We start from the raw sequence: 18,335 nt of genomic DNA on the forward strand, positions 1-18,335 counted from the left end.
TAAAATAACAACTTTAAATATGGGTTATATAACACATTTGTCGTCCTCGTGACATAATGCACATTAAAAAATACATTTATGTGTTGAAATAATTATAGGCGTTTGTGAAATCCCATAGATTAAATCATAATAATAATAATAATAATAATAATAAATAATAATAATAATAAGTTTAGCTCCTAAATCCGGGTTGCCAGATTTCTACTGGGTTTATAGCCCAAAGTCACTTCAAAAATAGCCCCAAATAGCCCTTAAAAAAAAAAAAAAAAAAAAAAAAAAACTGAAAGCATGATTATTATTATTAACACGTAGGCCTATACAACAAAAAATAATCATAAGCTTTCGTAAGAAAAGATACGTAGTATAAATTTGATCCAAACTACGAACCACTGTACAGCTCTTCCACACGTCACTATCAACAATTTCGTATGGAAGAGCTGAAGGGACAAATCCACTTTCGTGCCAGGCCAGCAACCGAATTACAGCGCGGTTCTCTTTATTGAAATACGAATGCAAGTACTGTATCCAAACAACATTGCAAACATGAAATCGGTTCAATCTCTTCAAGGTATACCGCCAAACTAATTACATTGTCAACCCGCGACGCATTAATATTTCCCGCGGCTGTGTTTTTAAAATAGCCCAATTCCGAACCTGGCAACAGTGCGATTTCATAAGGTTTCATAATAAAGCCTGGAACGGGGTCCTTCAAAGGATATCTACGGTGATGCTTACACGCCTGTACATTCAAATAATTGACATTTTAATTATGAAATAATTACGTCCATACCTAAACATAATTATTATCTCTGTGCAATGCATACTATATGTACGTAGCTTTTGTAAAATGGTGTCAAGCTAGTTAACGTACCAGTTTGATTCAGGTAGTGAGCGGGTCAGCTCTATCTCTCTATACTGTGACATTGAGCGAGTGGTATTGGCTTGTGTATTACATGACCAAAAGCGAAGGTGTTCACCAGGCGAAATATTTTGAGAAAGAAGCCACAAGCCTAGCAGTACCGGGATAATGGCTCACAAGCAGGGGCTGCTCTCGATGGCTGCAGGGTCCATGCGACTGGCGTTGAGAGTCTGGAGCACAAGTCGTAGGGCAGCAGCCACTCAAGCATGTTCCGCTCCCGGCTACAGAAGTAGCACTGTCAGGGTAAGGTTGTGTTAGCGGCAGTTTTAAATTTTAATAAACGTGGTGCTACAAGTGTGAGATAACAAGTGACTGTGGTGTGATGGTGATTTTTATGTTGTAGAAATTTATGAAAAAATAAAAGTGATGTAACAGTATGACCCAGTTGCAGTGCTATAATAACTTTAAGACACGGATGAATCGGGACACGGGGCTACACTGTCTACACGTTTAGATGTCAATAATTAATTAGATAGAATGGGGGAGTACGTGTAGATGTATTTGTTTAATATTGTAAAGCAATGTTTTCTTGTGAGGATTAAACTTGATGTAACTGAACAAGCTGTCAAATCCCGTATGTGTTACTCAGCCTGCCGGTGTGTAGGGGTATTGATTGGAGTGTGTACAAGTACAGCATTGTATAGGAAAGTATAGTACAGTGTACTGCTGTATATCCCAAATATAGTTTATTTACTGTTGGGCAACATGGTCACAGATAGCGAATTGTGTATTTGTTTCTTCATTTTCTCAATACTAAACCAGTTTTTAAGTTAAGTTTACTAATATTTATTGAAAGATTATTTTTAGTAAGATATATTTCCAACATACTGTGCAATACCAAACAAATATTCCTGTTGTTTGTTTGTTTGTTTGTTTTGTTTTATTCAGTGTTTTACTCTAAACGGAAGCCAGAGTGCTGGACATCATGAAAAAGTGTCATCCTGCTACCAGTGGCTTTGCTCTAAACCACCCAAAGGTAAGACTCACTTTCAAACAATTCACTGTTCTCTCATGCCTTTCATTTATGCTGGAATAGGTTTGAATCTGGCTCAGGTCACATGCTTGTTAAATTTGGCAGTCTCTCATCCTACTGTAACTCCCAGCAGAGGTCCAACAAGTGTTCAGTCCAGGATTGTGGAGTACTCACTTGCCTGTGACCTTTTCCCTAGTAATTAAAAGAAAAAAAGTGAAACTGTTTAACTTGATAAAGGAGAGCCTGAGGAGATTTTCTTCAAAATGTTCAAATTTTCTTTTTGCAAAATGGTGAAAATCTCTATTGTTTTTTTTTTTTTTTTATTCTAGGTTTTGACAAGTATTTTCCAAATAATGAAAAACCTCCAGAACCAAAAGGATCAGCCAGTGAATCAAAAGGTAAAAGTAAGAGGCTGTTATGGAATTGTTCACATAAACTGTATTACCTGCGATATCGTGGACACTTAAATCAGTGACTGTCTTTTGTTAAGTTACATTTTATATGATGTAATATATATGAAATATTTTAATGATATTCAGTGCCATACATGCCAAGGATTTGGGTACACCTCTATTGTGCATCTAAACCTTTTTTTATACATGTATGACGTTTTAGCCTAGTGAAACCTATTTCAGTTTCTAAGTTTACTGGGAGGGGGTGACGGACGGACTGACTGACAGGAAGGGATTTTGTTTCAGGAGGTGCAGAAGATTGTAGCTGTGTAGTGTAGGATTCTGCATCTAGAATCAAATGAGCTTCATCAGAACAAAAAGGGGATCTATGCTATTATTAACGAGAGCATGTGTATTGCAGATGGTTACTAAAACTGTAATGACAAGCACTATATTTTACACTCCCTGTATAGAGACAAGCTTTTTGGTTAGAATAATTGAGAAGTGTCTTTTTTTTTGGTCTCACAGTTGCAAAACATTTGTGTAAGTGACTCCTTAATTGGCCCATTAAGAAGAGTGCATGTGCAGATTTTGCATGTATTGGACATTCCCCTTGTAGCATATAAGACTGATATACTTATGTGTTGTTAGAAATCATGTTGATTAAAGTGCAATATTACTAGTTCCAACTTGGACCACCTTCCAACTTTTTCATAAAACAGTCCATGTAGACCCTGCCTTTTGACCAATATTGTCACAAGTAATAATTTTTATATGTGGGTTGTGAATTCACATATTTGGAACTAGTATCAAGTAATCTAACTTATGTATGATAATGGTGAACAGTAGTCAGCAAGTGAACTTAAGCAATCTGTTTTTATTAAGAGGTGAAACCAAAGGAGCTCGGATCAAAGAGCAATGGTGGAGGAGGAGGGGGGTCAGGGGGTGGTGGAGGCGGCAAGAAAGGGGGAAAGAAGAAGGAGGATTCTAGCTGGTGGGGCCGTATGCAAAAGGTATGTTCTGCTGTATTAAGATGATTTATTTTATTTTTTCTTGTGAACTGATGCTTATCATTAGTTAAAGTTCAGTCTAGTATAGATTCCCGTATTGATTAGCTATATCATTGGAAATCATCAGAAACATTAGCCAAAATACAATCTCCTCAGGCTCTCCTTTATCAAGTTAAACTGTTCCCGTTTTTATTGTGAGGTCATTTGGGTTGAACTTGTGACTTATATAAGTACACAATGTATTTCCATTTATGAGTTAAACACATGTTCAGTAATCGTGCATGTTTTTCTTAATCTTATATGTTAATATAGGCTACGTTATTTAGTGTCGTCAGTTTTTAAAACAAATATCAATAGAGCAAATTGGTTGGACAATATTGTAAGCCACATTTCTGGTTAAATATGTTAGCAGAGGTAGTCCAGGATCACTGGTGATGAGACTCTGTGAAACCAACCTCTGGAGTCCTTTTATTTATTTATTTATTTATTTATATTTTTATATAGAGCCTTTCATAGTGGACCATCATCACAAAGCGCGTTACAAGATACGAGACTAGGGTGTGTGAACTATGCATCAGCTGCGAGTTACTTACAACAACGTCTCGCCCAAAAGACAGAGCACAAGGAGGTTAAGTGACTTGCTCAGGGTCTCACAGTGAGTCAGTGGCTGAGCTGGGATTTGAAGTGGGGATCTGCTGGTTACAAGCCCGTTTCTTTAACCACTGGACCACACTACCTGTAATTACACACATTTCAAATTTACAGTTTTATTCTTTCATAAGATATGACACTTCAACTAGTGAAACAGAAATGAACACAAATGAAAAACAGTCAGTGTAAAATCCAGCCCAGTGTTATGTCGGAGGTGCAGTACTTTTGATGATGCAGTAAACCAGTGTGATATCTATTTTGTGGTTGTCTTGGTGAGATTGCATTTCAGTAGCTTTGTGTATTTTAAATACGCCTCATTTTCCAGGGCGATCTCCCCTGGGATGAGAAGGATTTCCGCTATGTTGCTGTAATGGTGGCAGGATTTGCCTCTGGATTTATGTATTTCTATTTCCGGGACACTGGCAAGGAAATCACCTGGAAAGACTTTGTGCACAACTACCTGGCTAGAGGGCAGGTAAGATCACAGCTTTTTTTCAAGTTGAATTACAATATAGTACAAGCTTGTGCAGTGCTATGATAATTGAGCATTTTTGAAATCTTGGTAATCCATTTAAAGTATTTAAAATTGTGATACAGGTATTTAAAAATGATACAATTTTAAAGTTCTCATGTTTTTTATTGTTTGTCTCCCTTGTATGGCTATTCGTTACTGTTAAGTAGAAAATTTGTGATGGTATGTCATATTATTATTTTGCATCTTCCTTCATACACACTATCTGTTTTCATCATATATTATGTATCATTTTTGAAAGGAACAAATTGATAAATACTATAATGGGATCAGTTTGAGCTGCTACTTTTATGTTTGCAGGGATGGAAATAAGCATTGTACTGTGTAGCAGTTTCACCCGTTCCAGGTTTTAATACAAGCTTGTATTTGTAACAGTGTATTTGTAACAAGCTCAGGTGTGTCGTATTAAACTCATTGTCAAACCAGGAGTGGGTCAAACTGCTATGCAATGGGAGTCGTATTTCCATCCCTGGTTTGTGTGTGAAACTTAAACTTTTCATATTTTGCTCCTTTTAACTTTTTTGCTTTGAAATGAATTGTTTTCCTGTTTAGGTGGACCGCTTGGAAGTTGTAAATAAACAGTATGTGCGTGTTATTTCTGCCTCTGGAATGAACTCGTCAGAAGCGGTAAGACACTGAATATTGATATAGACACTGAATTAAACTTTTGTGACGGTACATGTTCAAATAAGCAGGACAGACACAGCACTCATTTACCACTAGATGTCCTCGCAGCAGCGTTATCTTCCTGCAGTCTGTCGTGTTCTGTGCTTCTATAGAACACTTACAGTACCCTCTAAGTGGTAATGGTTGAGCGGTATTACTTCACACCCAGGGTAAAACACAGTATCTGTGAAATGAGAGACATAGTATCTGCTGCCTAGATCTATCCAGAGAACTGTTTGATTGTTTAGTACAATTTATTGTATAGAACCTAATGGTATCCCACCTCTGCCACTGTGTGACCCTGAGCAAGTCACTTAACCTCCTTGTGCTCCATCCTGCGGATGAGATGTTAAATCAGTGTCCTATTGTATGTGACTCTGCATATAATGCACAGTTCACAGCCTACCTCTGTAAAGTGTTTTGTGATGGTGGTCCACTATTAAAGGCGCTATATAAAATAAATATATTATTATTATTATTATTATTATTATTATTATTATTATTATTATTATATGGCATATTTCTGTCCTCATGTCACACTTTTTTGCATACGCATATGGTGGATGTACAGTCGATTATACAGTAGATAATTGTGTTCTAAGTTTTCATGTAACTGTTAGCTCTAACATTGTATTGATAGCCATGGCAGATGATATATCTCACTGACATATTTATCGCATGTGTGTTTCTAGATTTGTTTCTAGAGTTCTGTTATTAAATCTTAATTAGCATTGTATTCACCTTGACTGCAGTACCACTGAGTAGTGCCTAGAGGATGCTCTTTTACCAATGTTTGTTTAAACCCATATCTATTTTTGTTTAACACCATCTCACACTGGCTAAAACAGGCAATAATAATGGTTAAACTAACAACAAAGGCTTAAAAAAGCTCACAGCACCAGTAATAGGAACTGTTTTTTAATCTTTGTGAATTGTTGGGTAATCTGATTCCAGAGTTATGTCTGGTTCAACATTGGTAGCGTGGACACTTTCGAGAGGAACCTGGAAACGGCTCAGCTGGAGATGGGAATCGAGTCTTCGCACAAGGTGGCAGTGGTGTACAGCACAGAGAGTGATGGGTGAGTGCTGCTGGAAAGGATACCCCTTGCATGATGGATTCATTTGTGATCTTGTCAAGTATACCGTAGTAAATGCAGTTGATGGGACAGTAGTCTATTTTACTTCCTAGCTCATTTAACCAAGCATTTTACTTTCTGCAAAGCATGCCAGTCAATCGGGGAAGCAGCCGATTGGTTACAGTAAAGAATACATTGAAAGGGGCGGGGACAATTTAATGCTCCAGATGAAAGGACCAAAGAAAGTGCAAGCACAGATTTTATTCTTTATTGATCTTTTCCAGTTCTTTTATGATGAGCATCATCCCCACACTTCTGCTGATAGGCTTCCTCCTCTTCACTCTGCGGCGGGGGCCAATGGGAGGGGGTCGCGGGGGTCGAGGGGGCGGGCTGTTCAGCATGAGCGAGTCCCCGGCCAAGATGATGAAGGACAACATCAATGTGAAGTTCAAGGACGTGGCGGGCTGCGAGGAGGCCAAGGTGGAGATCATGGAGTTCGTCAATTTCTTGAAGAACCCCAAACAGTATCAGGACCTCGGGGCAAAAATCCCAAAGGTACAACGACCATTCAAGTGACACAGTACTGTTGCATAACTAGTCGTTAAGCTTTTCTTCTGGTAACATTCAAGTTGCTTTTAACTTTCAGCTATGGTATAGTTTCTGACACTGCATCATATGAGTAGCTGGTTAGTCTTGATCACTCAGACTAAAGGTCTTTGTACACCAGATCCGTTCCATGTATGTCATTTTTAATGCACGTAACATGTCAAATCCACAGTATTTTACTTCTAAAACCAACACTTATATACGTTTGTTGAATTAAGATTTGTTGAATATTACGTTTGGATAAAGAAATAGATACGGTGTGACATCATTTCTGTTTGATTGGGGGGGGTAGGGTGAACTAAGTAGAAGTTAACGTAATGTTTCTAAAAGTGAAAAACATGATGCAGGTGTATTTGTACTTCATCAGTTTTGTAAACAGATCCTACTGCCTTTCCCCAGAAATATGGAGGTGGGTGTCTCTGCCTCCAGCCTGTAACCAGTTCATAAGATCACTTGTAATATTGACAGCTGTGACTTCACTTGCTTTGAGAAGGATAGTGAAATGTAAATGAGCTGCATTAGCATTCGAGATGTGCGCCAAGGTGGCTGTGCCTTAGAGAATTCCTTTACTCTGGCATCCAAGTCGGGCTTTTTCCCCAGGTCTCTGCTAGTTCACGACTGATCAGTCCTGGAAGTGGACTGAGGGGTTGTCAATAGTGTGCAGTTTGGTCAATTGTGGTGGGACTGCCTGGACATCTGATAGCTGAATGCCAGGGTATGAAGGGACCATGTTGGTTAACAGAAGATATCCACTGATGCTTACAAAATGTATTTACTAACATGCATATACACCGGCCATGGTCATGAATAACACATAACCATAACTAGCTTATATCATAATGAGGTGAAGTATAAAGTACTTTGGGAAGACAGGGAGAAATTAACTTAACATACCTACAAGATTGAAATAAAATGCTCATACACAAACACACAAAATAATTTCAGTTAAGGGCTGCTTAAACTTAACAACCAAACAAAACAGCGTGGTCATAAACATATTTGACGGGCATAGTGCAAGGGTAGCATGCGGTGTGAAACCATATTTAAAACCGAGAGATAAAGTTGATATATGTGTTTTTCTTTAGATGTTTTTTTTTAACTTATTTTTTGTTTCCCAGGGAGCTATCCTCTTGGGTCCTCCTGGAACAGGAAAGACTCTCCTGGCCAAAGCGACGGCCGGAGAGGCCAACGTCCCCTTCATCACTATCAACGGCTCAGAATTCCTTGAGATGTTTGTTGGTGTTGGGCCAGCCAGAGTGAGTGACCCGATTTTAGTTGTTTAAGAGCTAAAGCATCATTTTAGGCAACCACTTTGGATTATTCCTGCTATATTGTGTAGATATTAATGTATGGGTTTATAAATTAAGCTTTACAGAAAGTAGACTTTATAAAAATACCTTTAAAAGAAGAAAAGAGGTAACGTACCAGTGATAATATTGCTTGTAAAGATAAGATATAAGTACATTGATTTTAAAACCTTGGTTAGAACTCTGTTAAATTGTTCCTTCCATTGCTAGGTGAGAGACATGTTTACGATGGCCCGTAAGAACGCTCCATGCATCCTGTTTATTGATGAGATTGATGCGGTGGGGAGGAAGAGAGGGAGGGGAAACTTCGGGGGGCAGAGTGAGCAGGAGAACACTCTGAACCAGCTACTGGTGGAGATGGATGGTAGGTTGACAATAGTTTGCCTAATGGGGCAAGGTACAGATGTAGGAGAAGTAAGAGAATGCTCATGCTGTATGAGTGTTACATAATCGGTATACTAAAATATATAGAGGTTGGCACGGGTACCCTAAAACCCGGGTTTTAAATTACCCAACGCTACCCGGGTCTCTTTTTACTATTCTTCTCAGGAACTAAATCGGAAACAAAACAACACAACAACAGGTCTCCACAGTGGAACTAATTTGGTCGCATATCCAAGTACAAATTTACTTGTGTGAATTTAAATTTTAATTTAGGTGCATGTGTTACTAGAAATTCCCAAAGGTTAACTCTAAAAAAAAATAGACGTGATTTTATTTTTTAAATGTACTTTGTTAAATGTAAAACTTAAACACCAAAAAAATATATATATGGGGGGGGGGGGGGGGGGGGGGGGGGTAATGAAACAAAAAAAAAAAAAAAACTCCAATCACATGAAAGTAATGACAAATATTAGCTCTGTTTAGCTTAGGGAAGTAAAACAACATTTTACATTACATTTTGGTGGTTGTTTGTTCACACAGATAAACTTTTGCAGGTGTTTTTCAACACACAGTATAGGTAGGATTCTTTGTTTTTTATTTTTTATTAAATACCACCTCACCACTTCACCTTGTTGCAAAAGACACATTGGAATCTCCCTAGGTCCATATTGGAAGATTGCGCCAATACGAATGAACATGAGGACTATTAAAACAGTACTCTTTTTGTAATACTGATGTTAACTTTTTTTCAATATCTAACCATTTCATGTTTCAACGTGTTTCCAGGTTTCAACACCAGCACAAATGTTGTGGTTCTAGCTGGAACCAATCGACCTGACATCCTGGATCCAGCCCTGATGAGACCGGGACGCTTTGACCGACAGATTTATATAGGTAAACTGTATAGCAGCTGCTTGAGAGGCAATGAGACAAAAATGATGATGGGACAAAACACGCAGTCCACAGCGGGGAATGCATATCCCAGGTCATGGGGATATTGAGCATGCCACACTTCCACCTATATATCTAGATAAATGTTCATTCACTTGTAATGAAACTTGGCATGGACATTTAGCACAAGAGCGTATGAAAGCCACATTTTAGGAAGTGCTCACCTGGATTGCTTGAGAGCTTGCGTGCACATTTGTTATAAAAAGTATTTGAATATATTACCTAAGTAGGTCATGCCAAAGGAGAACTGCATTCTTGTCATTATTTTTTTTGTGTGTGTTATTTATATACTTCATTGGGGATATGTATGAATATCTGGGTTATGGCCAGTCAGTTTATCACAGTCACTGTCTTATGTCTATTTATATAATAAGGCATACATGGTGGTGCCTTTGTGCTCTTTATGTCTTTACCCACCAATTCACATTATAGCTTCAGCCTTTTGACGTTTAGACTGCCCTTAGCTTGACAGCCCTGCTTTAGTCTGATAAAGTGGTCGGTAATTCCAATTAGTTTGTTGACCATCTGGCAGGAAATGACCCTCTGTCAATATTCTGCAATAATCATAATGGTCATGCATAGTGAACAGGCTCTAATGACCAGTTAAGAAATGATGAAGGAAAGAAAGTAGAAAGGCTTTCCAAGAAGTGCAGTTTTCTTATTATGTGACAAGCTGGGTTTAAGGTTCGCCAATCATGTACTGGTTGTGCAAAAGAACAGTATCTTGATGGTATTGACATCCACTGCAGAGGGATGTTGGGTCCTGCAGGCAAAAGGGGGTTCTTATCAAAACAAATACTCATTTTACAAAACAATTAAGTCATAATGCTTCTTATTTTGTATTATCAAAATTATCAGTTTTTTTTTTTCCAGTCAGAAAAGTAGTTACTATAATTAACAGCGGGAATAAATGTTTTAAAGCACTTTCCTGTTAATGCCTTCCTCAGTAACCCTGACCTTTGACTGATGGTTCATTTATTTGCTTGCCCTAGAGTAGAGACTGTTATTTTATTACACCAGTGTCTATTCTTGGGACCCAGATGCAGTTCAGAATAGGATTATCAAACGGCATTATAAAGGCTTTAGGGGTAATAGAATCTCTTAGAAACTGTGACCAATATAGAAAGCTCTCTCCTTGATTTAACACATTACATAACAATGAATTTGTTTTATTATCACGGCTTGCATGGTATTTTCCAGTAAGCTGTTTATCTGAGGCAGTTGCATAATCCTTTAAAGAATGCGGTAAAGCTAGGCTGCCGTGTATGTCTGTATCCCTATGCAGATTCTGATTTTTCTCAAGAATTTCTTCTGGCTAAACGATAAAGAAGACCGCATAACGAAGTAATAATAGGTAAAGGTATGTGATAAAAAAGGATTGTGTTCTGTATTGCTTTAATGATATACCAGCATTTTAATTCCTGATTCTGTACTTTATTAGCTTTAGTATTGATCAGCAGATGAGGTAAGTGCTTTTAAAATCCTGGCAAGGAGTCTAGAGATTTAAAGTGTGTCATACTCCTAAACAGGTCCACCTGATATCAAAGGGAGAGCTTCCATCTTCAAAGTGCATTTACGTCCCTTGAAGTTGGATGCTAGTATCGGGAAAGATGCTTTGGCCAGGAAACTAGCTGCTCTCACGCCCGGATTCACTGGTGAGTTGTCCTGGGAAAAGTAGTTTATGATAAATTCAGGATTATAATGGATGTTTTTTTTATTTTTATTAGATCAGCCGTTTTATTGTTTATTTTCTTCCAACATTACAAAAATCCTGTTTTCCCTGTTATCTGAGACTTTTTTTATATTCTCACATCTGCTGCAATTTGAATCTAAAACTTCAAGCTAGATGTTCTCGTTGTTATCCACAGGCATCTGTATTTCACAGTTTAGTGTTTTACATATGACTATAGAGCCGCTTGTCTGTTTCTGTCTGTCACATGTTAACATAGAATCAGAATCTGTAAAAATACAATACAGTACATGGTACTGAAAATGGAGGAACCATTCACCTGTCATTCCCATGTACCAAGAAGGAAAAAAAAGTGTATTATCCATGTTAGTTTTTTAAATGAATATTTTAAACATTTGGGTTTAGATTATAACTCATTTTTGAACAACCAAGAGCACCCTTCCACAGATGTAAGAATTTACTTAACATTTCTGTGTACATTTATTTGACCTGAATCAACAAAGCACAGCAAATCCCTTGTCTGTTTCATTAAATGCCTAGATATAGTGTATGTTCAGTACATCATTATAAGATGTGAACTGTTTTTGTAATTTGTTTTCGCTTTTTGTATGCATGTTTTCAACCCTGAAGTAATTCATGTTTTGCTTGTCGACAACTGCACAAAAGTCAGTGGCAGGATATGAGTTAATTCATTGTGATGGAATTTGGTACAAAAACAGTTTAGCACAACTTCTAGAGGGTTTTTGAATCTGGAAGCTATTTTTGTATGAGTTAAGGCCCTTGTTAGTAATGAAGGCTAGTATGTATCAGAATTTATGATTGAGTGTTAATGATGAACAACACAACACTGCAAATCTTAGCACAGGGAGGGGTGATTATAGAAGACGGGATGGAGCTGTTTTTTTTTTTTTTTAGTTAAGTGTCTAGTAATTGAATGTTTAACAAATGTTCTTCCTTTCTTTAGGAGCTGATATTGCTAACGTGTGCAATGAATCTGCACTTATTGCTGCCAGGCATTTAAATCAATTCATTATTGAAAAGCACTTTGAACAGGCGATCGAGCGTGTCATTGGAGGTAAGGAACCTGACTGCAGTCCATCTGCTCAAAGCCGCGCACTGGGGTTCCCAGCAATGAGCCTGGGGAGGATAAGCCTGATGGAAACATGTTGCATCCTATTAATTCCAATGTCTAATTATAGCAATGGAGCTTGCGGGAAAACTAATAATCTTTTCCAATAGAAAATAAACTCAGTGCCTTTTTAAAGGAGTGAAGCACAGTGTCTCGCAGTGGGTCTGTCAGGTTCCTGGCTCTTGGTCTTTTCATCAGACCACACTGGCATTCTGTCTTCTAAATCCAAGAAAAAACATTTCAAGACCTTATAGGTGTATCAGTGCTTGAACAGCAATAGCACAATACACGAGCTAGGATACTCATTTACATTTCACCCTGACACATTTGTTTATATATCTGTGAGTGGAGCAGCAGTCTGGCTCTAAGTCAGATATATCTGTACAGTCTGGTTCTGAATGGTGCAACATTACATTACATAAATTCCTGCTTGGTATTTTATTTGGGTGCTGTCAAGCCAGGTTGTATTTTTTTCTTTTTCAGGTCTGGAGAAAAAGACCCAGGTCCTTCAGCCAGCAGAGAAGAAGACAGTGGCATATCATGAAGCCGGTCACGCCATTGTGGGCTGGTTCCTAGAGCACGCTGACCCTCTGCTCAAGGTGGGATACAGGAGAGTCCAGGGAGTTTGGGCATTAACCTGCTCTCGTTAAATATCAGGGGAAAATAACAAGCCCTCCATTCATCGGTAATGAAATTGCCTGGCAGCAAACTACTGAAATAGGCAATAAATATTATAAATAATGCAGTATTGACCATATGACTATAATTGCCCTGTAACTCAATCCTTATTACTGTAAATCACTCCTGCTGGTGCCTATGGATGGGACATTTCTTGTCTGTTTTTACCCCATTCAAACCACTCTGTTACTAAATATAAATGGTATCCCCAAATAGCCAACATTTAAAAATAAATGTATAAGTCGGAAGTGCAGTGGCACGACATTTCAATTTGATACCCGTGCATAATGGAACCGTCTCAAGTAGAATTAAAAGCTACAGTGATACATCGTTCAGATTGACATTATAGACGCACAGAGCTAGTCATTAAATAGCAGTTTGAAAATATTGATAGAATGTGGATGACAGACCTCGATAGTGAAAGATTCCATGTTAATTAAGACGGTTTACTTTGTTGCTCACATAGGTGTCTATCATTCCTCGGGGGAAAGGCCTGGGCTATGCTCAGTACCTCCCGAAAGAGCAGTACCTGTACACACAGGAGCAGCTGTTTGACCGCATGTGCATGATGCTGGGGGGCCGTGTGGCAGAACAGATCTTCTTTGGAAAAATCACCACCGGCGCTCAGGATGATCTGAAGAAGGTTACACAGAGCTCCTATGCACAGGTATCTCCAGCGCCCCCTTTAAAGAAACATTACTCCCTAGACCCAGTGGTAAAACAAAGTGCAAGGTAGGGGTGTTTTAATAGTTTAGAGTTTAAACATTTTAAATTTTGAATTGAATTTTCAGGAGTATATTTACTCACTTTGCTCTTTTAATATGTTTAAATCTGCTTTGCTTTTCTGTTTTAACTTGTGTTTCTTTTCAGTTAAGTGAGGCTGTTTAAGTAATAGTGTTGTATTCTTAAGCAGAGGCTTACTCAGCATAAGTTACAAAGATTTGAAAGCAACCCCCTTAAATTGTATACTGTAGAAAGTGTGCAGTAATTAATTTTTTTTTTTTTGAAGATTGGCTACAAAAGCATGATTTTGTTTTCTTCTTCATGCAGATTGTCCAGTTCGGTATGAGTGAGAAGCTGGGCCAGGTGTCTTTTGACCTTCCCCGGCAGGGTGAGATGGTGATGGAGAAGCCCTACAGTGAGGCCACGGCGCAGATCATTGATGAGGAGGTCCGCAGCCTCATCAACACGGCCTACGAACGGACAATGGAACTGCTCCTGGAGAAACGGGACCTTGTTGAAAAGGTGAGAAATGGCTTCACAGTGAATAAGGAAAATAGCTTGGGTCGTCTCCTTCAGTTGCTCCCTTGATGGCTGTGGAAACTTTTTCAGTTTAAGGAATGCTATTCTATTGAAATAATTTATGAAGAAATCAACTGCACTTAACCATTGCACTAACACGTCTGTGATGGCTTGAGTATGGATTTTGTGACATTTAATAGCAATATAAGAATTGATGTAAACATACAAAGCAGAGAGGATGCACAGCCCTGTAATTTCTTTAATTGAAATAACATGTCGGTACAAACACAGTTTGCAGATGCAGGTTATACATGTGGATGTAGCTGAAGTACTGAATAACACATAGCAAGAAATTTTATTACTCTGTACTGTCAAATTAACTTAAACAGCAGCCTATATATTTTACCTGTGACGGGTAACTTTTGGGTTGTATCTTCTAAATAACTAGAATGATGGGAGAAAACAGATAATTGGTATCGGTGCTGTCAAAGTTGATCCACAAATACAGTAAATCCGTGCTTCACACTGTGTAAGCCAGAATTCAGTTAACCCTTTTGTATTAACAATAACAGCTATAAGTGTAGCTACAAGTTTAATAGTCATGTAAAGTTAAAGCCCTATTGTGACATTTTATTCCAACATGTGTGTGGTGATGGGTCTATCCTAACAAACCAGAAGTTGATCATCGTAAAAGCTTGCCAGTAGTTTGCTATTGATGACTTTCCCAGATGTGACATTTTCATGGAATGACACTGTTGTGCTTGCTCGGTCCTGGCAGGTGGGGGTGCGACTGCTGGAGAAGGAGGTGCTGGACAAGGCAGACATGCTGGAGTTGCTAGGACCACGACCCTTTGCAGAGAAGTCCACTTATGAACAGTTTGTGGAGGGGACCGGCAGCTTTGAGGAGGATACCCACTTGCCAGAAGGGCTGAAGGACTGGAACCAGGAGAGGGACCAAGCCCAGGAGGAGGAGCCCTCACAGCGGGCACAGGAGAAGCAGACCGTGTAGCTAGACTCCATGCCTTGTTAAAACCAGTGCCAGTAACACAGTCACTGGGAAATTGCACACCACTGAGCGTTTAAGTTCCATATGTCATCATTTAGGGAGGCAGTGCCCCATCTAAAGTTTTTCACTTGTTTTCATGAGCACAGATAAACGCGAGCAACTGGCTGCTGTTAGCTTCAGACAACAGACGTGAAATTCTTGTTGAAGGATGCTAACAAACCTCTGGATGTTGCAGCTGGTTGTGAAATGCAAAATAACCTTTCTTGGAAAGCATTTGGAGAAACTTGGATTTAGAATGGATTCCTGAGAAGTAGTCTATAATTGCTCTTCTAATATGACCCCTGATGGATTGCCATTGTGTAATAAAAGCACTGTTTGGTGTATGAACTATGCATTGTTGGTATACAGTCGCGTGTGAGTGTATTTTATATACACCAGACTGCTGCAATCGTATGTTCAAATAGGCAACTTAGGAATTGCAGTAAATAGCAGAAGTATGACAAGATGTCAAATGTACTTTTGTGGTAGTCTTGCAAAATAACCACATAATGAGAGATTAAATTACTGGACTTTTAATCTTTTTTGTTTTTTTTTGTTTTTTTTAAGTAGTCAGATAAAGAATGATATATTTAAATGCAGTGTTTATCAATTATGTTTAAATGACTACATTTTATTTCAGTTGTATGTGGACAAATGTAATATTCTCAAACATAAATAAGAACATTAAATATTCAATATACAAAGCTGCATTTAGACTCTTAAAAATCCTTTATAAATCACAATCAATATATTGTAATGTTTTATTTCCATTTTCTGAATTTTTTTTTTTTTGCATTCACTAATATGAAATTGTGTATCTTTTTTATGTTTTATTTCTAAAAAAAACTGAAAATGTACCACTTTATTTCATAAGCAAACTTTCTCAGTGTGTAGTACACCCACTCCTCGTTATATTGCCCCTCGCTGTACTGCAGATGCACATGTATCTCGGTTTTGGAGTTGGCTCCCAATTTTTACTGCCCATGTATACTGCGTGTGCCTTAGCTGCAGTATACATAGCCACTTAGAATTACTGTTTGTTTTACTTTGTACTGCACATCACAAACAACAATATACTATACAATTAAAAACAAAATATTAATATCATACTCTTATTATATACACATGTATTGCACAATAACACAAAGCAAATTAAATATCTACTTGCTGAAATGGTTTTTATTTTAGCCAACGAGGTGTTCAATTGTGGCAGCGACGCACTAGCAAAAACCAGAAGGCAGTGACGTCAGCTCCCTAGCAACAAGCCTCCTACGTTGTTGGGAATGGATTATTTCAATGCAGCGGGTTTGCATTTGAGAAAGGAGAGGAAGACTCATAAAATTAATTGGAGACTGAAGTTGGTGAGAAGCAATTACCCTCTGCTGTACAAATTAAAACGGGGTGCTGCTTTTTATACGAAAAATGAGAAAAAGCAGGTAGACCCTGACGAACCCAATAAAACGAGGGAGTGGTTGTACAGTATTTCTTTGTTAGCCTATTTGTTTTTCTATGGGTCTCTCGCTATATCGCAGCCCTCGATATATAGCGGATTTATACTGGACCCCGACACCCGCGATATATCGAGTGGGGGGTGTATTTGCTTCTGTCTGAAAGACCTCATTGGTCTTACAGTACGTTGTTGTTTTTCAGAAACACATTGGAATTAAAGAGTTCCAGAATATGACTATTAACAATCGTGCTACTTGCTGTCCCTGTCCTCTGCCTCCTGTGTGCCACAATTCAATGACAAGCATGTCAACTAGAAGTCTTTCTCAGTGTCTTCACTTTAGACCAGGGGTGTCAAACTCAGTTCCTGGATGGCCGCAGTGTGGCTTTCATTCCATCCAAGCTCTCAATTAGTTAATTGGTCTAATTATTTGATAAGTTGGACAAATCTAACTCTTCTCTCTAGGTAGCGTACTTTGAAACAAATGTGTTTTTAACTGTAAAAGACCTTAAATATTAAATATCCAATTGAGCAAATAATTAGATCAATTAAGTAATTGAGAGTTTATGTTGAAATGAAAACCTCAGAGTTTTTTATAGAATTTATTATCTTTATTTTTGTACTTCTAAGTTTACCGCTATTGATAGTTGGTATTAATAGATATGGATAATAGATATTTATGTACACTTGCTCTGTTCTATTGATGAACTGGTTTATCAACACCCTTGGCTTCTGAGAACATTTCTAGTCTCCTATCTGAAAGCCATTTTGTAGTTCCTGTCTTAGTAAAACTATCGATCCTTTGCTAGTCTTTCTGTTTTAACAAAAGCAGGGATTGTGGGGACAGCAACATAAAGTAGTGAGAATTTTTCTGAAAGTCGGTGTGTTCACTAGCCCTTTAAATTTGGGTGACTCAGTTATTCTGTCTTATATAAACAGTGTACTTTGAAACAAAAATAAATGATTGTATTCTCTAAATAGGTTAGGCATGTCACGTAATATAATATTGAAAGATTGGTGTAATTCTTGGTGAAATTATTTGTAATTCCTACTGTGACATAAAAGAAGTGAAGAGGGGTGTTAAACTTTTATTTGGTAGGATTGGTTTGTGGTTTTAAATAGGCCAGAACATTGAATCACTTTACTGTATGGCACATATTCCTTTTTATTTAATGATTTTTTTGTTATATTGAGAATGGATTTATTTTACATGTACTGTGGGAGATGGGCAACCCATCATAACACCTCCTGACGTCAGGCGTCAGATAATTTTGAACTAAAATCACTTGGGTAATGTAGATGTAAATCGTAAGATGTTTTTACTCTGAAGAGCTATTCAGCTTTCCTGTGAAGGAGAACTTAGTTGGTCAAAGTACTGCTTGACACTACCAGCAACAGACAGATAATTGGAAGAAATGTTGTTTTATATGACTGCGAATCTGTTTGTTGCAACAGATGTAATGCTTCAAAAAGCCAGACAGACTCCCAAAAAATTCAAAAGAATGACAAAAGAATGACTACACAGCAAACCATACCATTCTCAATTTTGCATTTTGGGGGAAAAGATACTGGAATGGGTTGCATTACATAAAAAAAAATAACAAAAACACACGCACTAAGAACAGTATTACCTAGAT

The 18,335-nt window shown here is 38.0% G+C and overlaps 1 protein-coding gene across 1 annotated transcript; it reads left to right on the top strand.

Annotated features, from left to right (window-relative positions):
* Positions 1-290: 290 nt before the first annotated feature.
* Positions 291-16,346, top strand: LOC121325723 (AFG3-like protein 1). The gene is made up of 17 exons (XM_041268614.1): positions 291-1,162; positions 1,808-1,895; positions 2,222-2,290; positions 3,170-3,297; positions 4,271-4,420; positions 5,030-5,104; positions 6,098-6,222; positions 6,504-6,774; positions 7,944-8,081; positions 8,343-8,496; positions 9,303-9,410; positions 10,997-11,122; positions 12,122-12,232; positions 12,770-12,885; positions 13,431-13,631; positions 14,015-14,209; positions 14,985-16,346. Exons 1-17 carry the CDS (start codon positions 1,028-1,030, stop codon positions 15,213-15,215), a joined length of 2,421 nt encoding a protein of 806 aa, XP_041124548.1. The 5' UTR covers positions 291-1,027; the 3' UTR covers positions 15,216-16,346.
* The last annotated feature ends 1,989 nt before the right edge of the window (positions 16,347-18,335 follow it).

Source organism: Polyodon spathula, chromosome 13, assembly GCF_017654505.1.
Source record: "Polyodon spathula isolate WHYD16114869_AA chromosome 13, ASM1765450v1, whole genome shotgun sequence".
NCBI lineage: Eukaryota > Metazoa > Chordata > Actinopteri > Acipenseriformes > Polyodontidae > Polyodon > Polyodon spathula.